The sequence below is a fragment of the Ixodes scapularis genome, unplaced genomic scaffold (genome assembly GCF_016920785.2).
Source record: "Ixodes scapularis isolate PalLabHiFi unplaced genomic scaffold, ASM1692078v2 PGA_scaffold1__304_contigs__length_218370807, whole genome shotgun sequence".
Lineage (NCBI taxonomy): Eukaryota > Metazoa > Arthropoda > Arachnida > Ixodida > Ixodidae > Ixodes > Ixodes scapularis.
In genome coordinates, this window is record NW_024609846.1 from 199,651,442 (window position 1) to 199,678,904 (window position 27,463).

Sequence of the window (27,463 nt, forward strand, 5' to 3'; positions counted from 1 at the left end):
GAGTGCAGCGGCAGTGACTGTGTTCTTAAGACGTTTGGAGCAGTTCGAGGAGAACTGATTCCCGGATGAAATTATCGGCAAACTTCACTTAATTATTTTTTCACTCAGTAAAGCTGTCGCGAGGTATTCATAACCAAGTAAAGTGGAGATTTGGGCCAGTTGGTTCATTGTAAACAAAAAGCGCCGAAAAAATACAGGGACACAGACGAAGGGAAACAGGACAAGGCGCTCCTTGTCCTGTTTCCCTTCGTCTGTGTCCCTGTATTTTTTCGGCGCTTTTTGTTTGCAATGAACCAACTGGCCCAAATCTCCACTATACTGCAGTTTATTTCTTTTGCAACTGGCTCTGTTCTATGTTCTCCTAATAGCCATCAGTCCATTTATCCCTTAGCGCCTTGTCCTGTTTCCTTCGCCTGTGTCCCTGTATTTTTTCGATGCTTTTTGTTTTCATAACCAAGGTTTGTTTGATTAAATATACGGTGAGAGTGTACCAATAGTGTTCCTGTCTGCCTTCAAGGCTGCTGGCACTGTTTTTTTGGCTCGATTGCTTTTATCGAATTACCGCTTATATTAAATTTTTTTGCCATCCCATTGACTTTGTTACAATGAGGGATTACTGTAATTGGATGATGCTGAAGGTTATTTTGCACCTCTTCTACTGGTTTCTTCAAGTGCTTCACTTCCCCCAATGTCCAAACCTTCTCTACATATGGCTCTGCCTTGAACTGGAAGCCGGCGAAATCAGTCAGTCTACCACGCAGTGTTACCTGAAGAAAGCTGTGCAGGTGTATTTGCAAAGGTTTGACTCTGTCCTTCATTGTCATTGCACCGGTTTTGCAGCCTGCAGGTTGTGAGCACAAGGGTTGGAGGCGTTCCCGAAGTCCTCCCGCCAGACCTTATCTGGTTGTGTGATCCCAGTGTTGGAGGTGAGCAGAACATAATTGCTTAGGCAGCGAGAAGCAGTCAGCCTTGTACCTAGTGTCTTTGCTGTACATGGGAAGCCAGTGCAGTACTGCTGCTGGCCTGGTTTTTTCAACGTGCAGGAGGCAGTAGTGATACCCGTCCGCACATTGATACGATACTCATCCAGATCGAAATGGGCAGAGATGGGCATTAAAGGGATACTTCAACGAAATTTGTAATATACCCGTTGTGTTCAGAAATAGGCTGAATATGATCCACAATATCCGCAAATGACAATTGCATGTTTGTATTTTGAGCCTGGTGGCTGTATTTTTCGTTATAAACGGCCCACTCTGGCAAACGCTCGGAGAGCAGGCTGCGGCGAGCACATCACATTTGCCGCGATCGTGACATAGTTTGTCTCGGGGAATTACGTCCAGACGCAGTGTATGCTGCGACCTATCCCAGCCAGTCCCGCCCTGTGGATGTAGCTCGTGATACGCTCTTCGCCCGTTGCTGTGCCCTCTCTCCAAGGTCACGTGACATTCACGCAGCCTTCGATTGACCCCAATGGCTCGTAGCATCCGCTGAAAGCAGCCGAAGAATACCAGCGATCGGGCTACCGCAAGTAACCCCAAAGCTGTCTTTGAACAAATTTTGAGTGGCGGGTTAATCTTCTATAATCTTGTAGAGGGACAATAGCAACTTCTGGGACACACAAGAGAGAGTCTTGGGGGGAGGGGAGTTCTTACTTCCCCTCTTTTCTCGTGGTGGCCGAAGGCGAGACATTTACCGTCACTACCTGTCAAGCAGGGATAAGCAAAATACATGCAAATATGTATCGAAATAAAAATACAAAATACATCGTCAAAAATGTATTTAATTACAAATCTAATTACATTTCCAAAAAAGCATTTAAGTACAAGATACAAACACAACCAAATGTATTTGGTCTCCTCCAAATACTTTTCCAAATACATTCCTCAAAATTTGCGTCAGCGACTTTAGGGCACCTGCAACGGGTTTCTGGGCATCCCATTTTAATTTTGCATCGCACACTCGGGAGTTGGTGTGCGAGGCTCTAGTAACGTAATAGAAATATAATCACAAAAAAATGTAATCAGCTTGGACGTAATAGGTGAAAAAAGTACAGAGCTTCAAGCAGCTTTTTTTGTCGATTACATTTTGGTATAGACCAACAAAGAACCAGGACGACCAAGACGCGCAGCACTAGCTAGAGAATTTTTTATTGTTGCAACTCGCACCAGACGAAAATCTGGACGACCCGCGCATTTAGAATGTTCCAGGCAAAAATATTAATGGAAATCAGGCTGGAAAGCATCACAAGTTTTCACAGGCACTTATTTAGCCAGTCTGCCTGTGAACGTCGATTTCGTAACTATTCTTGCCCCGGACTAGCACCGTAATCACACAGTCACTAAACGCTTGTGCTTGATTGAGAGACACCGCATTCGGTGCAGAACGTAGCTTTCTTCCTGCTCTGGACAGTGACAATAAATTTGAGGGATGTATTTTCGCCCACAAAATGTATTTTATTATAATTGTAGTATTTGAAATACCCATGTTTTAGTATTTAAATACACACGTCAAATACATTACCCAATTTGTAATTATATACAAATGCAAAGTACACAAAGTATTTGAAATACGTATTTCAAATACTTGTATTTGAAATACTGCCCATCCCTGCTGTCAGGGTTCCTAGACGGGCATTACAAATGAGGCATTAGCGCCATCCACCAGGTGCTCTTTGCTAGTCGTTTAATTTGTTTTAAAACTCCTTTTCCTGTCTTTTTCAACAAGAGATTGGTGTGTCTGATGGAATAATGCTTTCTTGAACACGAATAGACCAAGGAATAAGCGCCAAACGGAAAATTGAGCATTTTATATAGTTGTGCATATACTGGTTTACTGACCACGTTGTATGTTCTCCTTGACCCAGACGACACGCATAGTCCCGAGGTCGCCCCGTGGACGTTCAGATGTCCCGCGAATAATTTCCGGTATTAATTTGGAATTGCATTCTCACTGAAGCTAATTCTAATTTAGCCTTGGAAGGTGAAGCGTGCAACGCTTGAAGAGAGTTGGCTGGCTGCCAAACTAATGCCATATGCCTGCATTGCAAGCTTCGCTGTCCATTCAACGCAACGTGTGAAGAAAAAAAAAGGGAAAAATAAAATGGAACAGGTAGGAGAGAGTACTCCAAGACACTTTGAGAAGACTTAACCAGTTGCAAAGCGTCAAAAACGGCGAGCCAAAAAAGAAAATAGTACAAAAGGGGATTGTGGCGACACTAGATACGACGTCATGTGCCTGGAAGGCTGAGACTGGAGTTAGCGTTCGCTGCATTCCTTATAAAATGCAATTCTGCATGTGGCGGTTTGATCAACTGACTGACGTTTTCGGAAAGACCTTTTTCTAGACGTGATTAGGAGCTTTATCAGCTACCTGCCAGGCCATGCCATACAGGCCTTTGGAAACAAAATTAGTAAAAAAATACTTAATGAGTGTTTTTTTTTTTTATGTATTTAAAGCTTTAGGCAATACAAAATGCTTTGGAGCTGAGGCAAAAGTTGCCACTGGGGGTCACCTGACTAGGCCCATAGCCCCAGACAGCACATAGTTGACATTTGAATCTGTAATTATGTCATCGATTTACGGCTTCCAATAAACTATTCAGATGCTAATAATTGTTATATACTTCACTTACGAGTGCAGTCCTGCAGTTTTATCTCTACTCTCATTCTAAAAGCGGGCTGGCCAAAAACGAAGGCGATGGGGGCCATTCAGTAATTTCTAGACCCTGTGAAAACATTTACCGCGCATCTCTTCACCTCCATTTAGATGTCCTTGGGGCATCCTCGTTAAATTTTCTGCAGAGACAAAGGGTACTCGCCAGGTCATCTGCCTAAAAGTTACAGGCAATCCTGGTGAAAAAAAAAAAGGAAAACTTTGACTTTTTAGTGCAACCACCTTCGGACTGAACTACTGCCATCCCCCTCAGATTTCTCGAGAATAATATTAAACTTTACACACTTCCAACCATCCATTGTTCAAGATCTTCTTTGTGGCAAAACATTTTTGGCCTTGTGGGTCAAAGAAAGTTCAGAAAGAGTGGAATGTAGATTAAATGTATATCATGTACAGGACTCATTTTGACCCACTTGTATCAAAGAAATGAAAGAATATCTTGCGAGAAAAAAGTACCGTATTTTCTAACGTATAAGTCTTATTTTTTTTTTAATTTCTGTCGGTGCATTTCATACAACGGCGCGAGTTATACACATTTTTTTATGTAAGTGTGGACATTAACTATGCAATATGTAGGCTAGTAACATATAGGGTGACCACCTTCCTGCCGGCGACATGCGGGACATCCTGACCAAAGGGGGGGGGGGGGGGGGGGTATAAAAGGTGGAATTAAAGGTAATTCACCAACACGCACACCCCGAGATCTTGTGCTGTCCAAAAGCGTATCATACACCTGCTAATGGTTTTGCAACAATTAAGCTAAAATAATTTTCACTCAGTGATATATTCCTTGTTTAATTGTATTTGTAAATATTGTATTGAAGGTGTCTAAGTTGATAACATAAATATTGACTGCAACACACCCCAATGCATGAAAACAAAATAAGAAACAGTAAATTTTTTTTCGGCTTATTGTTTTCTGTCAATACTTACTCTTATACTAACATGCTCCTACACAAAATTAGAACCTAATGCTGTTGCTTTTTCAACCGTTGTGAGTTGTAGACTTTTTTGCCTTGTGTGGCCGTCTTGACTAAAAAAAGCATTCCACAACAGCCCTTTTGCACGACACAGTATGATTTGCAAATAATTGCAATAGTTTATTTTTCAACTTTTGGCGAGCAACTTTCACTTGCAATGTTTTGCCATCAAGGCGAGAGGCGCAACGGCGTATGTGCGCCTGTCTTCTGCAAGAATGATGGTCGCTTTCCACAGTGCTTGTATATAAAATGGCCTACCATCGAGATTCACACGTTTATCAGCAACCTCTGCGCTTCCCCGTGGCCCGTTGTTAGGAAGCGCCATAATTTGCGTAGTAGATGTTGCGACATTATAAAATGCGGGACTTTTTAAGATTTGGGTATTTCTTGCGGGACGCGGGACATGAGCGCTCATTGCGGGACAGTCCCGCGAGTCGCAAAACGGGTGGTCACCCTAGTAACATACAACAGAGCACCCTCCAATGGCCAGCTCTTCTAGTGATCTGAAGACAGTCTGAAGCTCACACATGTATAGCAACCACAATAGACTTTGCGAGCTTATCAAAGCAGTTTCGCCGACCGTAAAATGAGGCGCGACTTATACAAAAGTGCAACTTATCTTCTAGCAACTTTGTCGACAGCCGTTTTTACTGGTGTGCAACCCGTACCACAGTGCAACTTGTAGACCAGAAAATGCAGTAATTTTTAGGACTCGAATCGGGGTGCGTCCAAAGTTGACTTAGTCGACATACGCCACGATACTGATTTAGCCTCAAAACTCGCATTCTATGTTTCCTCGAGTAGACCCTCATGGGAGGGGGAAAGCCTCCAGTTTGGCGTTTAGTCTTCTGCGAGGTTCGAGATTCGTGCTTGTGCACGAGCGTAGACAAAGAGAACGTGGGCTTGCCGCAGGACTGCTGGAAGGCCTGGAGAACGCCATTGAGAACCACCGGCAAGGAAAAGTGGTTCCGGCCGCCGAAGCGCACGCCCGTGTCGCCAAAATGTACCAGTGGGAGAACGTGGCTCTCCGCACGGAGCGCGTGTACGACGCGATCTGCCACGAGCCCCCATTGGAGCTTCATCGCAGGCTCGACAGGTGAGAGCAGACCCGTCGTGTCATACGACGAGTCCTCAGTAGTAGCATTTAGAACTAGAGGTATCAGATCTTTGACCGTGAATTGAATGTGAGTACCGTAATATCCCGGGAGACAGCCCACCTAAAATCTAAAGAAAAATTGAGTGAAAAGAAGGGCTAACCTAACTTTTGGTGTGCCATAAAAAAAAGTTGAAAAAATGCTAATTTTTATTTTTTACACACGAAGCTCATGATCGCGGGGAGGGACGATGAACCAAAGACTACTGTCCTTCCCAGTCAGCAGTGTTCACCTGTCTCGACCATTGGCCAGGGCCCTGCAACTACTAGAAGTGAGCTCCTTTTCGGTCTTTCTGAAACAACAGCAAAATGTGCCAAAAATAGGGGGCGGGTTATCTTTCGGGGGAGGAGCATCTCTCGGGATATTGCGGTATTAAGGTTTGACTGCCAATCGAATTTGAATATTTTTAATATGAATCGATTACTTTTAATGCAACTTGAGCGTGGATACTTTAAGAAATGATGGCTGGAATTCTTTAACATGATCAGTGAGATAGATTGGCAGGGCGCGTCTTTGGAACGCCCAGCACGCCCTCTATGCCTTCCGCTGTTCTCCGGCTTAAGGAGATGTCCAAGCATTGGGGAAGCTCACGCTGGGGGCAGGACAGTCCTTCCTGCCTCATCGGGGACCATAAAAGGGGACAATTCTATAACACAATCTCACATACCTACAAAGATGCTAAATTCCCCAAATAAGTTTGCACGAGCGTTGAACTGGACCCTACAAACTCCAAAACGTCACTCGTACATCAATATCTCAAACGAATGACCATAATTTTGGAGGGGCGCCATCAGGCGAGGAATGTGACGTCAGGATCCTCCTGGAACAGTTGAGAGAGGGGGGAAGCGGCCTCGCTTCTCTCCTCCTCGCTTTGGTTCAGCAGCTCGATGGGACGAAGCGAAGAGGAGAGGGAATGAGAATCGTGACATTGCATGTCTCGGTGGCCTTGTTCAATCGCGCACTGCTTTTCCAGAAATACGGTGATCCGCTAGAGATGTTGCTGTAAGAGTGAAGTTTTGCGGTTTTGCATTGTCCTGCCTATCGCTCCAACCTTGTTTTGTAAGCTCCGAATTTCGGGTCAGTATCCCTTTAATTCGAGGGGGAAAGATGAGACGAGTCAGGTCAAACATATTCCAACATGGCAAGCAAAGCAATAACTATCTGCCTTATTTATTTGAATATAGTGTGATATTTCCTTTTCTCGGACGACTCTGTTCTTCAGAATCCCAACCCGAGAAGGCTGACCAGCAACAGAAAGCAAAATTTCCCAGGCCATCGGAGCTAACTTGACTGCTCCGACTCGTCCGCCGTTTCTCCTACCACGCCAATGCAAAGCAGCCAAGCTTCGCCGCAAAGCCTTGCTGCCAAGCTTGACCCAAGAAATCGGGGAAAATATTATTAATAATTTTCGAGTATATTTCAGAAAGCTAAAATACTTTGAACAAATAAGTTGTGATGCACTTCAAATCGAAAAGCAAACAATATTTACAAGTTATTCAAAGTTTAAAATATTTCAGAGTTTACTTAAAACCAGTTTGGTCGACTGCTGGACGCAGAGATGTTTAGCTTCGCCCGAAGACACGCGGAACTAAGTAAACCCTTTTTTGCCCGACCTTCTGTGCAGTGCATATCATCATCCAGAATCGCCTAGGGTCTGGATTGTGCTAATCTGCTCATGGGCGTGTTGGGGCTACCAAATCCGTCTCTTCACTCTGTGACCTGCGTCGTGCCTTGTGTTCTAGTATCGTGCCACTTTGGAGGCAGCAGAAAGGTTCCACTGGAGCAGACAATGTTGAGCAGTGTTTCTGATGATCTGGCTCTTTGCACAGGGCGGTTCACTGCGGCTTCCTGTTCGGAAGGTTCGTCATGGTTATCATGCTGATTCTTCATGCCATGAATTATGTGCTGTCCTACCTCAAGCCTAACTCAGTAAGTGGCTTTATTACTTCTCTATTTGCCAAAATGCCCCAATGTCCTAGCCCGTTTTGTATCTCTATCGTTTCTCTGGAGATGACCCGACGTCAAGTCCCGGATCGTAACATATATCCATCCGGTAGAGACATTTTCAACAACGTACAAAGGCTTGACCAAGTATCGATGTTAGGAGGCCTTCTCATTTCATTCTACAAGACACGGGGCTACCCTTCCTTCCCAGTATTCGTCGCCAGTTGTAGTGATGTAAGTGCTGCGCCAAATTGCGCCATGAACGCAAGTCTGTTGCACATAGCACCACAATGACATTTTTGCTAAAAATTGCATTACACCTGCTCCAAAATTAGCTTAAACGATGCAAATAAAAATTTTAATATTGGTCGACGATAATATTGAAGGAACTAAAAGAGAAGGAAAATGGTGCAAACGCATATATGTTACGGCTTGTCTACTTAATACGCTCGTCGACTGCGCTGGCCACGTCATCGTCCAAACTTCCAGACTATTATGCTGTGATGTTGGTCATGTCACGGAGCTAAAAGTCGCAAGAAAAATGTGTAAAACGTTTGTATGATGGCTGTTGTGCTATGACAGAACCAGGGTCTCATAGTTTTGATGAGATTGCTTGATTATAATCTCAGCCACATGACTCCACGCCGTAGCACTACCCCCGCTCACATCAACCTTCAACACCTCGCAAAGGTGCGCTTGCGTCAAGCTTCACCACTTCACATTGGTGTGCTAGGAAAAGCAACTTTCACGGGGATTGTGTAATGCAATGAAAATACTTTTACAGGTGGACCTTTTTTGGCCCTGATTGTAGGTGTAATTTTAAAGAGCTGTACAAGAAAGAAAAAAAATGCACACCTATTTTTGAATAAGATACTCAAGGTACAGTCGATCCCAGATATATTGAATTCAAAGGGGATAAAAAAATAGTTCAATATATCAATAATTTGATATACAAAGATATGTTAGATTAAGCTCGAGTTGAAATTTCCTGGCGTCTCTGCTAATACGGAAGGTCGCTACAAACGGGAGCTTACCAAATAGAGCACCCAAGAGCCGCTAAATACTGTAGAGCGTAGTTGGCGGAGACTGCAAACACCGTCATACTTACACGGATGCCTGGCCGAAACCTCCACACAGGTTAAACGACAAAACACAAAAATAATAAAAAAGAAATGAAGGAAAAAGTGAGATGCATAAAAGAAATCTCTTGATCCTTAGAAAAAGTATAACAAGCAACAAAAAAGAAAGTTCACTAAATTCAGGCAGCAAGAAAAGTAAAGCAAAAAAAAAAAAAAACGGGCAAAGAAATAATGGCAAAAGAAAAAGGTAAACAAAGAAAAGGCCTTTCGAAGTGCGATTGCACAACCATTGTTGTGCAATTGCACTTCGCATTCTTTCATTTAGCAAATACGTTTATTTTGGGCAGGAACATTGCACCCTGAACGAAACCCCAACTAACATAGGGTGATAAGGGGAAAGGCAAACTGGGGGGTGGACAAGGTGATAAGGGGGAAGGAAAATGAAAACTGGGAGATTGAAAGGGGCAGAACTACCGTGATGGTGTGATTATTACGGAGAGATGCGAAATTTTTCAAGTTCAGGCCTGATGAATTTTATTTCCCATCTTGATAAGGTTACTGAGGCCGATAAAACATTGTTTTCTGCGTTCTGGATGAGGAAGGACTCGATGATCTCGCGTCCGTAGCGATTGCAATGTCCTCCCTTTGTCTTGGTTCCTGCAAAGTCAGGCGCGCATCCAATGCATTCGTTCGCGTGAACCGCTATCGGATGAATGAGGTTGTCACTGACTCATTTGGCGATGCAATCGTCGTTTATTTTTCGAGTGATGCGGTAACATATGTAAGTATCTGCTCCAAAAGAATCGATGGCTGCTCCAAACCAACGTTTTTCCTCCTACTAGACTTACTACAAAAAGTCAGATGCCGCTTCCATCACTGCAGCTGATATAAGCACCACCTTTTTGTGCGTGTGTTCATGGTGGATGCTCAGCGTGCGCAAAAAGTGGTCCCTTCATCAATTGGCAACGAACCTTGGAGGAAAAGATCCTGCAAGTAGTAACTGTAAAAGTTTGCCAACTGACAGCATCTAGATTCCATGTGACCGCGCAACTTGGCAAACGGTGAAGACTGCTACCCCAGTGGGCCAATCAGAACGTCAGATCAAGGCAATGCGACAACGTCTGAATGCACTCCTCCTGTGTAGAGTTGTGACATAATACCCGCTCTGATTGGCTATAGCCCCCTCAAGCCAATCAGAGCAGGTACTAAGATTTACCTCTATTACTACAGTGCCCCAAATGATTTCCATTTTTTTTCTTTCCTTTGGCAGTTATAAATGAAGACCTATGCTTACGTCCACCTGAAACCAGTCTGTTGCACACATTAGACGGAGCAATGAACGGATTACGCGTGAAGTGGCGCTTGAACTGCCCGGCTGCTTTGTAATGGCAACTGGCTTCCCGTGTCTGCTGGGCCCGGCACTCTCGTTTTGTATCCCTAGCTCATCTCTCTTCACCCTGCTGCACCTGCCGTCGTCACAAAACCTGCAAGCAAGAGCTTTCATAGTATGGGTACTGTTCTTCACTGCCGCCAAATGCAAACTGTGTTCCCCTCTAATAGCAGTCGCCAGTTGCCCGTGTGCCGTCGCCCGCGACACGAAAGGCCGACATGCGACATGAAAGGGCTAGGGCTGGCCCTAAATATGCTACGCATTAAAAGTAAAATGAGCAACAAGCTGCATTCTGCACATGAAAAACTCGAAAAAACAAAGTTCTCCTCAAGCAGAGCCTAGAGCACTGGGTGATCAGTGACCCGACGCCCGGGACCACTGTGCTGCTCTACTCGTGGATTTACTTTCCCTTTCCAGCCTCCTTGGTGGCGCCTTCAGTTTTTCCCACTGCAGGAGAAACACACGCTGACAACCCGTCAGTTTTTTTTATAATGTTTTTTCTTGACAAGTATTGTTTACCAACAACAAAACAAACGTACGAAGGACAGCTCTTTAACATCTTGGTGTAGTTAGCTAGAAGTGTGCGCTGACTCGCCGATGCCGAGTCGTACTGTACATAGATGTGAAATGTGTTCCATAATTATTGAGCTGTCTCCAGCTTGCTGCCGTTTATTCAGGCAATGCTGTACCACTGACGCTACTGCCACGAATGTTAAAATTCACCTTTTGCCATTACCCGCAAGACAGGTACGGCTCACATTTCGGTATACCGAACCGTTTTCTAATAAACCAGTAACTGCCACATGATATTGTGGTTTTGTCCCAGTTTGGGTTTGATAGTATCAAGTTCCTATAGCAGTTTCAGTTTTTATGTGGTTTTCGGTTTTGGTTTGGTTCGACACTGCTTATTGCTCTGTAGTGTGTGTACACCTACTGCGGCGTCTACACTTGCTGCTAAATTTTTGTTGTACAACTTGTCGTTTCTTCTTTCCAGCTGATAGACGAGGCTGTGGATTTCCCGGCACCACTCCCCAAGGAAGAATTGATGACCAACGTCAACAAAAAGAAAATTCACGAGGTTGGGGCATCCTGACTGGCCCAAAACTTTAAGCAATGTTTTTTTAATTTTTTTTTTTTAGAAGTATCAAATGTGTAGTGGGAGCAGGAACAGGTATAAAAAGAGAAACATACGGGTCAGACATTTGTTTAATTTAAAGCAGCAATGCAGCAATTTTAACTAAAAAATTATTTGCTGTTCTTGATTTTTACACTGTTCATCATATCAAAAGGAGTGTAGAAACTGCCTGATTCTTTCGAAATATCACAATTTTGAGCAAACCAAAGAATGAGAATATTTTGAGATTTGCAGCCGCGTGTGAGGACCACAGAAACTAAGGCACGACGCCAACCTGGGTGTGTCGTGAGAAGTTGGCTGGATGTGGCCATTTTGTGCTCAATCTAAGGCTATCTTTGATAAATAATTGTGGACAAAATTGTACTATATTCAGTTTTAGTGGTGCTATCTGCCCGAGGTGAAGGAAGTCATTCCTCTCCCTAGTCTCACCCCGTCGCGCTTGTACGTCAGTCCAACTGCCTTACAACGGGGCAAGTGCTTGGCCCCTTCCCACATTGCTCAGATCAACCTTCAAGGTCACCATGTGAGTGGGAGGCACTCTGAAACAGGCTGGCAAAATTGGTTTTCTCAGTTCTTTACTCCAGACGTGACAGGGAACAACTCCTGCAGTTATTTCATTCAAGTCCATAAATTGTTGCACGTCCCCTTTAAAGAAGTCTCAAGAGACCTTTTGGCAAATTACTTTAGCATCAAAGAGGATACCGGGAACGTGGGTACACGAGCTGCGCGTGCTAGCAAAAATCAAAAACAAATGGCACTTCGCACGTGCATTCCACAAACGTTTTATTTTGGTTATTTACTTCGAATCTTTTTTTAAGGAAGGCGAGCATGCGCAGCGAGTGTACCTACATTCCCAGTGTTTTTTGATGCTTGGGTAATTTAGGGAAAGGTCCATTACTGTACATATAGATAGTGGACATCAAGATGACTTAGTGGAGCTTGACATGGAACCATTTTTTGTCGCACATGTTTTCCAGTCTACCCCAGGACTTTATTTTTCGTATATAAAAAATTATTTTTTTGCATAAAGAGACAGCATTCACATTGAGACAAAACATTGATTTCTTTTAGCCTGTGCAGCTGCTGTTTCATCTTTTTTCTATGTTTGTGATAGAATCTGGCGCAAATCTGATGTTCGTGAGAGAAGCATGTGCCAACAAAAATAAAGCATAAATCCATTAATATTGGTCTGTTTTAAATTATGCAGTCAAATTGAAGAATCCACACATCAAATTGAAGAGACTACCGTAATAGTCCGAGAGATGCCCCACCCCCGAAAGATAGCCCACCCCTATTTTTGGCTTGATTTGCTATTTTTTTTTAAACACAGAAAGATACCCGACTCCTAGTAATAGTAGTATTGGGGTCAATGATGACCTCGGTGTAAATGCGGCTAGTTAGCTATGGCGGAATATAAGCAAACGTTGCTAGCTGGGAAGTATAGTCCTCTTTGCTTTGTTGCCCCTCGCCACCATAACAAGCTTGAAAGGAACATGACCTAAAAATCGTAATGTCTTAAAATTTTCTTCATTGTACACCGAAAGTTAGGCCACTCCATATTTTCACCTGATTTGCTCTTGATGTTAGGTGGGTTATCTCTCGGGATTTTACGATAGTAGATTATGCAACATATATATGTTAATGAGCTCAGATGACTTGCAGTTGTGCAACATCGGAGATTTCCATGACAATTCACTGTTATTGAATACGTTACAGTTGGCATGACATAGGCAGAACCTCTGATCTCTATGACAATTGCTGGATTGCACTTCCCCGATCCACGAATGCGGTCACTGAACGACCATTTAGCGACACAGAAATTGACCTTTTGGAGCGTTGCGGAGGCCGGCCGCAGCGTGCTGAAGACATGTTTTCTGCTCATTCGTCATCATTTGCCGGAGAAGATTTTTAAAACCTTGTCTAAACGAGGAGAATTGCCTTTGAGAACATGTGAAAGTTTTTACGAAGGCGCAGCACTACAGAAGAAAAAGCGCAACTCGTCAAACGGAAGTCTCGCCGCTCTCACTGCGTGATCAAAGCTTCCTTGGCATACCGAAGTGCTGCATCTCTGTGCCTTCGTGTGCTTGGTTACCAATCAAGAATCGATGCCATGTGGATTTGTTTCGCGAGTGCAATGTGCGTGAAGGCATATGTGCCTCTGGAGCTGCATTTTATTACTCTGACGACTGTATTTGTAACTTGCAGCACTTGCGGTCCAGAAATGAGCTTGATCGAGTGGCGACCGAAGAGGGGTTGGAGGGTATGGCGGTGGCGACAGATTGCACGTGACCATGTGGGCCGTGCTTCAAAAAAATATTGATCTCACTGTTTCATACTTTTGCATTCGAAAGTCTGCCTTGCTCCACAGCATTGCTTATTTGTGCTGTCATGTGATCTATTTGAGTAGATTTGGAACATACCCGTGGGCATAATTGCAACCACTAATTTTTTTTTCCTTTATTGATTGCAACTCACCAAAACTGCTAGGTGATTCAGAACGCTGGAACAATTGGCCGATCCAGGAGACATCTACGCACGACACACCTTCTCAGCTTCACCACGGCATCAATTCTTGATAAGTGTCTAAGCGTGCAAAGGCACATAGACGCAGCAGTTCGGCGTGCCAAGGAAGCTTTGATCACGCTGCAAGGCCAGCGAGACTTCCGTTTGACAAGTTGCACCTTTTTCCTGTGGTGCTGTGCTTTCGTAAAAATTTTCACATTTTCTCAAAGGCGATTTTTAATTTTTACACAAAGTTTTAACGAACTTCTTCGACGGACGACGAACGAGCAGGAAACGTGTCTTCAACACGCTGCCACCCAGCTTCTGCAGCGCTTCAAAAGGTAGATGTTTTCTGTGTCAAGATGGTCGTCTGGTGCCTGCTCGTCACAATTTAAACTTTTATTCAAAGGTGTATTTCACAGGTTGGTTTTACCTTGTAAAATTACAAAGCATAGCTTCCTTTGTGTAAAAAATAAAGCCAAAACAACTTGCCAGGGTCAATAGCGGACGGCGACGCAGACGACTAAGTGGAGTGGCGGGGCAGGTTTGGCGCACGTATTGATAGTTGCTGCTACTTCCTTATCGAGTCTGCTCGCGACACTGTGTTCTATTGAAATGATCATAATCTTTTTGTAATGTATCTTTGGTTTAAAAAATGCAAACAGTAAGAGCAAAACTTTACGTGAAAAGAAAAAAAAGACACGGCTGCATAATGACGGTGCTCTTGCTGCCGATGGATCTTGTCTGCGTGTCGTCTGCTTTCTTTCGCCGTTCAACTACACCTTCAGACGCTGCTCCCGATGCCATCTATCAATACCTAGCTTAGCTCCGCAACAAAAAGGCACAACTCGTCTAAAGTAAGTTTTGCCGGCCTCGTGGCGTGATCAAAGCTTCCTTGTCACTCCAAAGTGCTGCACCCCTGCCTTCGCACGCGTGGACACCGATCAAGAATCAACGCCACGGCAAAGTTTTGAAGGTGTGTCGCGCGTAGATGTCTTTGTGCATCAAATATTGGCCACGGAGTTCTGGATCGTCCAGCTCTTCCGTTAAGTTTCTGTCAATAAAGGGGGAAAAAAAATATGCGGTTGCTCTTATGCCCTATTAACCATGTCTATGTTCCAAATCTACCCTAGTGGATCACATGGCAGCACAATTAGAGCAATGCTGTGGAGCAAGGAAGGTTTTCGAAGGTGAAAGCACAAGACGGCGAGATCGAAAATCTTTTAGACGGGGCCCATATGGTTGTGTGCAATCTGTTGACCAATCACAATTTCTTAAGGGTTCAAATCACATTGCAACTTTTGAACAATGGAGCCAAGGGCATTGGAAGTCTTTGGTAGTAAGGGGGGGGGGGGGTGCAATAAAGATTTTTGTTCTACTGAATTGATGCCAGAATTGTCTATACCCGTTTTCATCTCAAGAAAAGAGCAAGTTTTGCGAATTGTTCATATGTGGTGTGAAGTAGTTCTCACGAGATTTGGTTCTCAGGGGAAAAAGCGATGCTTTTGGTGTTTGAAATGTGTAATCTTGATAAGGTAACATACATGTAATCTAAATTGCACCTACATATATCTTTGCGGAGGAGGCGCCGTGTAACTGAGCTTTCGGTTGCACGTCAAAAGATCCCCAGGTGGTCCAAATTAATCCTCGGTCCTCCGCTGGGGCGTGCCAGATGCCCGTCGTTGGTTTGGCACGTAAAACCCCCAAATTTGACCTACATATATCTAAATTATCAACATGAAGGGGCAAATTACTTATGCTTAGCAAGAAGCCGGACTTTTTAATACGTTTTTTGACGTGAAAAGTGTAGTAAGCAAAATTTTAAAAATGTGCCACATCTGCCCCCACCCCCTCCCCCCTCTCCCGTCGCCACTGGACACTGGATCAAGCTCGTTTCTGGACTGCGGGTGCTGCAAGTTACAAATGCAGTCGTCGGAGTAAAGTAATGCGCTGCTCCAGAGGCACATGTGGCTTCACGCACAGTGCACCCACAAAACAATTCCACACGGCGTCGATTCTTGATCAGTATCCAAGCGTGCGAAGCTGCAGAGACTCAGCACTTCGGCGTGCTAAGGAAGCTTTGGTCACGCCACGAGACCGGCGAAACTTGCTTTCAACGAGTTGTGCCTTTTTCCTGCACTGCTGCGCTTTGGTAAAAATTGCCATGTGTCCTCAAAGGCAAATCTCACCGTGTTCACGTGGATTTAAGAAACTTCTTCAACATATGACAACAAACTAGTAGAAAACGTGTCTTCAGCACACTGCGGCTAGCCCCTGCAATGCTCTCAAAAAAAGACTTCGCTGCATGCAAGATGGCCGTCCGGTGGATGCACTGCAGTGACCTTTGGTTGACAAGCTTCGCATTAGCCACACTTCAGAAAGCCGGCCCCCTCCGTTCGCGCGAGCGTGTTGGCGCTGTCGTCGCAGCCCTCCTAAGCTCGCCCAGTTTGCCAAGCTCTGAGCAAGCTTGGGACGCTGGCTTTTCATTGTGAAATCAGGCGGTCGGTGGCATGTTTGCAGCCCTTGCACACTGTCGTCGGTGGCCCATGGGCAAGTAGATTCTTCTGCAGCCACATGATTGTAAATATGCTTGCTTACGATTTCTTCAATTTTTGGACAGTACAATGCGATGGATAGGAGCGTAGGTGCTTGGCTTTAGGTCGAGCTTCCATGTGTGATTTTCTGCTCATGTAATATTTAAGTAAAATGGGATTTATGTCATAGTTGATGTCTCATATTCGTCTATGACCAGCATCCACAAGCTGCATGCGCTGTCAGCGCTGCATCCAGTTCTCGATAAATGCTCCCACATATTTGTCACAGGACAATGAACAAAATATGTTTTTTCCCTCTTATTTGTTGCCACAACAAATCTTCGTCAAGGCTAAAATTATAGATGAATACTCTGCAACATTTATGTCTTTTTCCATGAAAAAATCGCACCAGAATGCAAAGCACCAAGGCGAAAATACCTGTAGTTGGCGATCACAGGACCTGAGCTTTCTTGTTTGCTACTGCCACTTTTTCATCATCTTTAACTTTCGATTGGTGTCTCTTGTGTGGAAGTGTATTCGCGTTACAACAAAGAAGCTTAGTTGTTGGTCAGTGCTCCCAGCTGTAGATGAGCAATTTAGCCAGTGCAGTACAACCGTTAGCTTGGGGTCTTTAAGGTGCACCACACAGTAGTGATACACGACTGCACGCCGGTACGATGCTCATCCAGTTCGAAACGGGCAGGGGTGGGGATCGAACCCAGGATTCTGGGTTCTGCAGCGCGAGCTTTCGCTCCACATGCTCCGAGCTGGTGTGCGCTAGACCACTCGGCCGCCGATCCCTCCGTTCAAAATCTAGTGCAGACACACAGTGGCACCATACTGAGAAACATGGGCCAGCGCGGCCAGATCGGGGATCATGGCAAAAGGTATATGTATCTCTGGCAAGAGGCTACGAGTAAGAAGCAGTCGCTCGCCAGATATTGACAGCACAAGAACGCACCGGCTCCCTACCACCAGTACCGAAGAGACGGAGCAAGTGCCCTCTTCTTCCAGGCTCGGACCGGCGCCCTGCTGACACAGAAGAGGAGACTGGAGCTCTTCGGCGAAGATGCGACATGTAGACTGTGTGGCCTTGAGGACGAGGATTTAGAGCACATCTTCTACAGATGGTGCACCTGCAACCCAGCGATACGTTGGGAATAGACCTTGATGAAGTTTTGGGACTTACTAAAACACCGAGAACTTGGTTGGATATACTTGACCAGCCAGTGCAGCCGCCTCAACGGCAGGAAGCGGGAGGGGGAGAGGAAGCGAAGCGCCACCTCACAAAATGGGAAAAGCGTTTGCGGGTGTTCAGTCAGCTGGGCCGGCTGGGCTTTGAAAAACAGTCGGAACACACAGGGCAGGTGTCACACTGTAGTGAGGACAAGCCCTCCCTCTCGCCCTTCCCCCCATCGGATGTGAAGTAAGTGTGTGTGTGACACGACATTGTTTTTAGAGCGCAGCTCTTGGGCGCCCACTCCCGGCTGGAGCGGCGTCGGCGTCGGCGGCAGCGTAACCATGCGTTGCATTATGGGACGTTCCCATGATGACGTCACTCGTGATGTCACATGGTACATCATGAGTGACGTCATGTGTGATGTCACCCTTATGACGTTGCACGGCCCCTGAATTTAGCGGGAATATTTCCCTGCTAAATTTGGTAGGGAACTTTTCCCACTAAATTTAGAACAATTTCCCCGCTAAGTTTAGCGGACAAATTTTTCTGCTAAATTTAGCTGGACAATTTCTCTGCTAAATTTGGCAGAAAATTTTGTATGCTAGATTTAGCAGAAATATTTCACCCGCTAAGTTTAGCAGAAAAATTCCCTTCTAAATTTAGCGGAAAAAATTCCCTGCTAAATTTAGCAGGAAAATTTTCCCGCTAAATCTAGCGGAAAAAATTCCCTGCTAAATTCAGCAGAAAAGCCAAGAAAAGCTGTCCCACATTTTCCCGCTAAATTTAGCAGAAAAATTTCCCGCTAAATCTAGCTGAAAAATTTTTCCACTAAATTTGGAAGAAATATTTTCCCGCTAAATTTAGCGGAAATATTTCCCCGTTAAGTTTAGCAGAAAAATTGCCTTGCTAAATTTAGCGGAAAAAATTCCCCGCTTAATTTAGAAAAAAAGTTCAATTTTTTTATCTAAAAACATTCCCCGTTAAATTTAGGAAAGAAACTTCCACGCTAAATTTAGGGGGAAAGTTAGCCAAAATTTCCCGCTAAATAAAAATTGTGCTAAAAAAAAAAAAAAAAAAATCACGAATTGTTAGGCAAGGTAGCGCAAGCTGCCGCCCGTTACAAAGGGCGTAGCCGTTACCATTCATCCATCCAGAAGAGTAGAAAAGAAGGAAGGGTTCCAAAATTTTCATTTTTTTAGCAATTTCTAAGGCACTGAATAATGAATTGGGCGGTAGCTTGCGCCACCTAGCCATTGTCATTTTTCATAAAAACCTTTATTGATGCGTAGCCGTCGCCATCTATGCGTGTCGCCATTTGAAATAACGGCGAACACGTGGTGCAACCACATAATTACAAGAAATTGTGTTTAACTTTTATCTTAATTTATTCATCTTAACGGTAAAGAAAGAAATTTTTCTAGCACAGTAGTACTCTCACAAGTCAGACTTTACGATCCAGTTGCCCAACTGCTTTTGTATCATATCATGGCGGACAGGTATGACAGTGATTACGGTTCGAGGTAAGTGAAATTACGTTTACTTCGGCGACGCATTCGCGAGGCCTCGCCGTATTTGCGCCCACGGCGAACGAGAATCCAAGGGACACCCGATTTTCGGGACGAGTACTTTCACATGCGGGCACCTCTCGGCGTGACTGCATGCGGCGCCGAGCATGGTCCCACAAAATGCTGCCCCATTCGGGCACACGTTTGGCTTATGACCATTTCGGGCCTGCGCGGCCAAATATCGCCGTGCAAACTGCCGCAAACAGGACACTTTGCAATTAAATCGCACGTCCTGACTCGAGCTCGTAACGTAACGAGTTGTTCTTGCGCGTAAACGGTGTAGTGACGTGATTGAGGCTTTAGCGGTCTAACCCGCCTCCGAAAAAAAAAGAAAGAAAAAAAAAAAAAAATGCCCCCGTCGTGTTTGCCGCGGAATCAAACAACATAAACGTGACTTGGTTCACCATTTACGATATTGTTTTAGCTCAAGCATTACTGTCGATCAAATTGGCTTGTCTAGTGCCCATGTTGACTGCTCCTTTGAAGCGTGTGGTGCTCATGCGTTGGAAGAGGCGGGGGAGATCGGCTTTGATGTGGCGTGCGTAATGACCGGGGTCCGCGATGGCTCGTTGAGCGTTTTACTTCCGATAAAAGGGAAAGTTAGAATGCGCCACGACTGTTGTTCGCACGGTCACGTTGTTTTGTCGATGACTGGGTTCAAAGCGCGATCAAACGAGTGGTGTGGGTACGTAGGGCACCCGCCAGTATCCGCCGATGATTAGAGACTATCGAATCGACCGTCGTAACACCACCAGCAGAAGCTTTGACGGGCATTGTTAACGACGTCATGTAGGACCCCAGATGCCGTTGCGTTTTGCCCATTGTGATCTCGACATGAAAGTGATGTGTGAAAGTGTGCCCGCTTTTAAGTTGGCCGTTAACTTGAAAGCAGTAACACGTTTCTAATGGATTTGTCGTTTGCTTGGAAGTTGGCCTCCGTTGGTGTCAATACACGGTGCTATTACGTGATGGTCATGGAGCAATGCACCACAACGTGGCACATGTGCTGTCATTAGAGCACGTTGGTGTTAGTTGTGAGTTTTTTCTCTTTTTACTTTGGAAGTGACTTGGGGATGATCGGCTCAGTTGACGACACAACACTGGTAGCACCCTGTTCTCTTTCGTGCTTACAGGGCATATCTTCACTTGGTTCCTCATTTCAAATTTCACATCGTTGAAGTTTTTGGGAGTTCATAACTTATCAACAACCTCCCACCAGTTCACTGTTCATGTCTCAGCAGCAAAGGTGACGAGCCACACGTCAAGTCATAGCCAAAAGACGCTCACTGGACTAAGAAACACGAAGGACAGACTGCAGGTGTACAATTATGAAGTGTGGACGCATTTGTGTGTGCTTTTTATGCTACATGTCTAAATCCTAGTGCAGCACTGGAACCATTTTGGGACAAATTACCGCAACTGTAGGGTGGCATGAATGAAAGGGTTGCCTGCAAAGCAGGCTGGAAAAGTCAGTACCTGCACAAAGAGCTTTCATCAAAGGTGGCTTGTGTAATAGAGCTATAAGTTTAGAAATTTCACGGCAGTGTCGTTCCTGCGAAACATTATAACAACATTCTTAGCATTTTCAACAGCGAGCTCCAATTCAGACGACCGAGTTGCTTGAGAGTCACGCTTCTGGTGCCATCTCCTGAAGGGTGCAGCAAGCATTTGTTACCATGTTGTCTGCTTTCGACCAAATGCCTCCCGTGCCCATCGGGAGATGGCGCCACCTGCACAACTCTCGGATGAATTTGTCATCTGTGTCAGGGCCTCGCCATTGAAAATGTCAAGGACATTGTTTTACTTACTCTTAGGAACTGAGCTATGCCTTTTCTCGCAGTAACATCCATCACCGGAATACTTCCTCGATGAAAATTAAAGCTCCCTGCGCAGGAACCAAATTTTCAGGGAGCAAAATGGTTACGCTTGTGCAGTTCCACAGGCTCAGCATGACATCAGAAACACATGCTGTATGTAGAGGGAGTTGCTCGTAGCTCCAATCACACAGCCCACAGTTAGCTGAAATGTGGGACGTGTACCTGTAATCGGACTTGGCCGCCCTAGTTTATATTGTACACATGCACGTCCCCTCTTGGAATGCGTCTCGGACTGGTGCCACGTCCTCGCTTGTGGTCCCATGAATTTCCCTCAATGATGTCGCAGAAGTGTCATGTCTACTGTAATCCCGATGGCGGCACACCAGTTGAGAGGGACATGGCAGATGACTGTTCTCGGCTTAGGAACAACACGGTAGCATCAGCAGCCAGCATTTGTGGTGCTGCAATGTTTCCTCGTCTTCTTTAGCAGAACTTTTGTGACCAACCGTCAGCATTGTGTCATCCGACAGGCTGGCACCGCACTCACACTGGTGGCTTTTGTGGGCACATTCTTGCGGTACGGTAAAAATTTTGAAAAATTCTGGGTCAAAAGCATAGTTGGTGACAGGTTAAGAGCTCAGGGGAACCTCCTCCCACCCCTTTCCCCTTTAGCAGTGTGAATGCAAGTGATTAGGTTGCCTCCTCCTACCTTTGCTCTTAATCTATCATAGGGCGCACAACGATTGATAAGTGGAAGGAAGTACGACTCTTTGTTTGGTGCAACGTTGATAGCGTGTTTTGCACGTTTGTGGCTGCAGATATGGCGGCGGAGGCGGCCATCGAGACCACTACGGCAGCAAGCCCTCTAGACCCATGCCCACCGAGCCTCCGTTCACAGCCTTTGTAGGTAATCTGCCCGATGGTGTTGTGCAGAGCGACATTGACGAGATCTTCAAGGGCATCAAGGTAAGGTTTGTTGCTGACACCCTCGAATGTTTTGGGGCTGCGAAACGCACGTTTGTCCTCTTCAGTCTTGCCTCCCCCTTTATTAGAAGCTTTGAAATATAAATATTGCTGCTGTATTTTGCTTTATTGATCAAACTGTCAATGCAGAATTGTGTTGTATAAAAACTATTGGGTTTTTGCGGCATTTTAGGGTGCAGCTCTTAGGCGCCCGTTCCCGGGTTGAGTGGTGGCACCGTCAACGTAACCGCGCGCGTTGCATTATGGGACATTTCCCCGCTAAATTTAGCAGGGAAATTGACGTCACTACTTTGTGTCACGTCGCCCATGCACAAATTCAGCGGCAGTAGGAGGAGGAGGAGGAGGGGCATAGCCTCCCCTCCGTACCCTCCCCTCCTCCTCCTCAAGAGCTGCACTCTAATTTCGCATTACAAAGATTTGGGAACGTCTTTCATTTTTTTTTTATTGCCACACACTAAATAGTTGTTTAATGTTGCGTTGCACCACTACTTGAGATGTCCAGTGTTATTAGATCCAATACTGTTGTTGTGTCAACAACAGTATTGGATCTAATAACACTGGGCATCTCAAGGAAATGCATGATGTTGCTTGACCCGACGTGACATGCCATGGGTCATTTGTGGCATGGCACGGGCGCCACAGGTGAATGCGAAAATCTGAGTTAGTTTTTGTTAGAATGCAGTTCTGCATTAGAAAAGCACGTCTCACGCGTTAAGTACTGTGAGTTCTCAGTTTTTGGTTCGCCAACCCATGAAGTGGTGACCAAAAACTGTTCATCTCAAATAAGGGGCAGCTGCGCGTGGGATGCTGCTACTAACACTCGCTGACAGCTGGTCTTTTAAACATTTTCAGATCAAGAGTACTCGTCTCGTCAGGGACAAGGAGACGGACAGGTTCAAAGGTGCCCCATTCTTTGTTCGACGTTCGGAGCGTGTTTTCCGGCGGGGAAATCCTGTAATCATAGGGGAATTTGTGTTCTAGTTACACAGTCAACGATCGTTGAGCCAACAGGAGTCAGCTGATTGGCGAGAGTTGAACGGTGGTCTGTCGTTGCCCATCTACCCACGTTCAAGACGGCAGTGGCATTAACATTGACGGCCAGCACTTGCTGTTTCAGAGTGGTGACATTTATAAACAGTTGTAGCGGCAGATGTTGTTGGAGGAAGCATGTTCACAGGCCAGGGCTGCCACGAAAATGAGACCTGGCAGGTCATGAGAAGGGATCTGCACTCTATAACTATGTTTCAATGTTTGCACTCTCCCGTGGAATACCCAAACACAATGTTTAATATGTTGGCACAGTGCCTGGCATGTTTGTGCACCTTTGTTTTTATCCTCTTGATTTCCGTCTATTAAGTTGAGGGACGCTGTAGATCGTCACAATTGCGGTGGCAGCCAGACGGCGGAGGAAGGCATTGCAGCTGCTTGCTCTGCAACCAGCCAGCCAATGAAAACTGTGTCAGTCGGGGGTTGGGACGCCGAAACACTAGTGGCAGTGACTCCCGTTTTCCGGCTATACCGTTGTCGCCTTTGTACCCCTTCCACCCCTAAGCTGACATTGCTGCGGAAGCTACATTCTCATTGGGCCAGTCGGACATCTCTTTGGCAGTGCGGATGCCCATGCCCACGCGGAAAGGTCGGGTCAGACGATGAAAGGGAGGCAGTAATTGGTCCGCCAAGCACGTAGCTTCCACCGCATTGCCAGCCTAAGGGTGAACAAAGCCCACAACCATCCGAAGGATCCCAATGATTTGTAGCTTTCCTTGGCTTTGATTAATTTTGCTGAAAATTTCTGGGACACTGCGGCGACCAGTCAGAAACGTGTTTCACCCAGTATCAGTGTTAGTAGAAACGGAGGGAGGAGAGGAGTTGCCAGAGCACTGAGCTCTGGTTGGAACGATTAGTGGGCGGGCGCAAAGATAGCTGTCTCTGTCTCTACTTGCTGTCCGAACGCCTTTGAATGGCAAGCGCCGGTGGGCAGCGTCCGTGTTGAAACGCCGAGTAGTGACAAAGGCAGCTAACTAATCGTTCCAACCGAAGCATGCTGCTCTGACCTCCCCGTGCCCTCTCGTCTCTCCCCCTCTTTCGGTTTCTAGCCACATAGTTCGGTTTAAAACAGCGCGACAAAGGCAAAGTAGAAACGAGATGGACGACACCGCCGTCGTCTGTCTCTTCTTTACTTTGTCCTTGCTTTGTTGCGCTGCTGTAAACCAAGATGCTCAACAACCAACTAGCCCGAACGTGCCTTTTGGCTACCTGTATAGTTTATCAGCCACAAGTATCGTTGCAAAGTTCAATCAACAATGTCATTGTCCTTTGTGAGCCTTCGGGGAGGTCCCAGTCTGCTGGGGCTCAGCACGATTATTATCATAGATGGTCTTCAAGTCTTTAGAACACTTCGTGCATCAGTTTTGGAGCTTGCTATCTTTCCAAAGTTTCCTGGGTGATCCGAAAAATTGCTCGCGCGACCCCTTGGTGGGTGCCTTACGTGGCTAGTAGATCACCACCAGCTCTGCATACCCTCATGTTACGTGTTTTAGGTCTGTAGCAGTTGCAGCGTCGGTGTGCGCATGGGTTTGAACTGACGGCTACGATTCAAAACTTGGCTACGGTGCGGCCACAGAGACTCGATTCGCCAGTGTTCCAAACCAGTTATAAAGCGCCAATTCATGCGCCGGCAGAGCCACCTGCGTAGTTTGAGTGTCGATGAGATGATGCCCAACGTGATTTTTGAAATTTTTCACCGTTGCCGTAGCAGTTGGCCGCTTTCTACGTTTATTGACTACCACCCATATTCGGCAAATTCTGTCACATTATCGTCATCGGTTTGTACACATTCCGCCAATGACAGCTCGTAAAGGTTTTACATGCGAGAAAAAAATAATAATGAGCATGGTGCAGCGATCTTGCACTCGAATGAAATATTTCGGGTAGTTTGGCTTTGATTGCAGTAATTCGAAATTTGTAGAGCGACTCGCGGCATCCTCGTCTGTAGTTTGTGGTGCAGACGGTAGACCTAGAACATGTGTCGCAATGGATGCGGAGCTGGCAGAGCAGCGAGGGCTCGCACAAAAAAGTTTCTGGGCTGGCCCACGAAGTGCGAACTTTGTGACTGCACCGTAAAGTTGTTCCGGCGACGTTAGATGGCTCGGTTAATTTTAGTTAGTAAGATTATCGAGGAAAGCCTGGAAAAGCTTTTGCGGGAGTTTCTACCATTATGATAGACACCCTTATGTGGTAGGGGCAGATTTTAATAGGCTTTTAAATGTGGGGGCTTCCTACGGAGTGTAAATGAAAGTGAAAACCTCAAGTGGATTACCCAATCTGATAGCTTGCGTCTCGCTTCAACTTTTCTACCCAGAGATGCGTAGTGGGTCCAGAATTATTTCATGGGGTACATGTTTGAAAAGACAATCTCGCGTGGGGGTTCCTTACCCCTGGGGCCAAGTTGATGGCCACGATGGCCCCTAGAAAAGAGGAAATAAGTAAACTAGTTGACCAAATAACATAAAAAAATTGTTAACTTTTAAAGATTTTTGTTTTGGGAATAACATGCTGTCGAGACGGGTTATAACTAGGGTTCCGCGTTTTCGGTTTCTATTTTTTCAAAATTCGGCGTACTTTTTTCGGTGTTTATTTTAAAAATCAATTTTCGGTTTTTTCGGCATATATTTATGCCCACAAAGGTTTATCGGCTTTTTTCGGTGTATATAAAATAAACACATACGGTCACCGGATCACATTATACTTGTAGCTGTGATATTTGTGATCACTCAAGGAATAACGGCACAGATACATTGAAAAAGAAATGGACACTTTATTGGGCAAATGTGTGTAACTGTAAAAATGAAAAAACACAGAAGTACAAACAAGACAACACTCACACATGAAGCCTATGCCCAAAATCATAGAACTTCACCATATGTATATCAGGATTACCGTGATAATATTATAGTGCACACACATATGTATGTACCAGGTTTTCTTCGTTCATCCGCACTCTTTCTTTCCTGTTAGTATGACACTCAGGAGCTTCGAGAATGCCCTCTCAACGTGAACACTGGACACTGGCAGGCTGAGGAGATGAAGCGCTGCCTGAGCCGAAATCATCTAATCAACCAATTGTAACCGCCAAAAGAGACACGGTGCGACGTTATGAAGCACAACACAACATGCAAAGCTTGCATCAATTCAGTCTTCCTTACAACGAGTTCGAAAACACGCTTGTACATGGCGAAGTCATGGGGCATTTCGGACTTCACGTTCTGATCGATGATGCGCACATTAAACCAAAATGTTGTGATGGCACCCGTGTATCCCGTACATTCGGACACGTTTCGATAAACACTGTCGTTCCACTTTTTTGCCACGGCTCTGCGGTACGACTAGAAGGTCAAAGTGACCTTTTTCGGTTAAAACTGAATTTTACAAAATAAATTCGACAAACTTTTATCGGTTTTTATCGGTTTAAATTGAAAATGCCGACCCTAAAAACTGACCTTTATCGGTTAAGACCGAATTCCCGAAAATGAATTCGGCGTACTGTTATCGGTTTTTATCGGTTTAAACCGAAAAATCCGAACCCTAGTTATAACAAACTCAATGGGCGCGTTCAGTAGCGCCTCCCTTGCCTCCGAACGGAGTGCCTCGAGTCGGAGTCATCGGAGCGCCTACTGAACGGCAAAAAAACCCGCGGCTCCAAACCTGCTTCTACGCAACTTCCGCTTCCTCCCCTGTGCCAGACGGTCTCCGAATAAACTGGAAGCAGACGATGGCGAGCACGATCGCTTTTATTTGACGCCGGTATTGAAGAAGTCTTTACAAGGTCGTTAAAGAAAAAGCGAGTGATTGTACACATCAGCGCTGCTGTTCGAAGCGATGCAACGCGATCGAGCCTCTCGCTTGGCGGTGCAAAGTCAGCTACTGTTACAAAAGCCGACAAAAATCGTCGTCAGTACACGCAAAATACCGAGCTCAGCGAATCTACCCCACCGGTTGCGATACTTTTATACGGTCATAAGTTTGTTCTGCCCTTCGTAACAAACTTCCCATAAAATGTATTTGTATACAGACGGGAAGTTCGGCCGCGCTCGGCGATCAAGGTTTTGTCGGCCGAAGCGAGCCTGAGCCAACGTGCACCCCGATTTAGCGACGCAAACAAAACATTAATCGGTATCATGCTCTGCGTGAGTGTCCAACCGGCTTCCAAAGTCGCGTTCATACCCTGTTTTTCTCTGTTGAGCGCGGACAGGACTATCGTCAATATTACCGAGTTTCCGTGCAACGGCGATCAAGAGACGGCGCGTCAAATGAACGTTTGCGTTGTTTATTAGCATATTCAAACCAAACAAAATACGGTCCAATGCATTTTCCGAAAGAGCCTTACCTCAAAAAGATATTCGAACGCGTTATTCGTCTTACCTTGAGCACTTTTCATTAACAAAAGCGAGCAAACCGCGCACCCGCTACAGAACCGAAGCAGCTTATCCCGCCATATTGTTTGTTTTTTACTCTTTTAGCGCCG

General features: G+C 45.4%; 2 protein-coding genes and 1 long non-coding RNA gene across 3 annotated transcripts in view; 2 read left to right on the forward strand and 1 right to left on the reverse strand.

Annotated features, from left to right (window-relative positions):
• Positions 1-12,539, forward strand: part of LOC8034181 (phosphatidylinositol N-acetylglucosaminyltransferase subunit A) — a 33,516-nt gene extending 20,977 nt beyond the window's left edge. The window contains exons 9-12 of the mRNA XM_029978536.3: positions 841-926; positions 5,568-5,751; positions 7,639-7,738; positions 11,217-12,539. Of these exons, the coding sequence (XP_029834396.2) occupies positions 841-926; positions 5,568-5,751; positions 7,639-7,738; positions 11,217-11,315 (469 nt within the window). The 3' untranslated portion in view covers positions 11,316-12,539. The remainder of the gene's footprint in view (positions 1-840; positions 927-5,567; positions 5,752-7,638; positions 7,739-11,216) is intronic.
• On the reverse strand, positions 10,264-17,864 carry LOC120851034. The gene is made up of 3 exons (XR_005718236.3): positions 17,583-17,864; positions 17,355-17,529; positions 10,264-10,316 (listed from the first exon to the last, which is right to left on the reverse strand). It is a non-coding gene; the product is annotated as an uncharacterized LOC120851034 (long non-coding RNA).
• Positions 17,865-18,646: 782 nt separating this feature from the next.
• The window catches only part of LOC115318826 (eukaryotic translation initiation factor 4H), a 30,253-nt gene continuing 21,436 nt past the window's right edge, over positions 18,647-27,463 (forward strand). Inside the window, exons 1-3 of the mRNA XM_029978535.4 lie at positions 18,647-19,093; positions 21,774-21,921; positions 22,792-22,840. Of these exons, the coding sequence (XP_029834395.2) occupies positions 19,059-19,093; positions 21,774-21,921; positions 22,792-22,840 (232 nt within the window). The 5' untranslated portion in view covers positions 18,647-19,058. The remainder of the gene's footprint in view (positions 19,094-21,773; positions 21,922-22,791; positions 22,841-27,463) is intronic.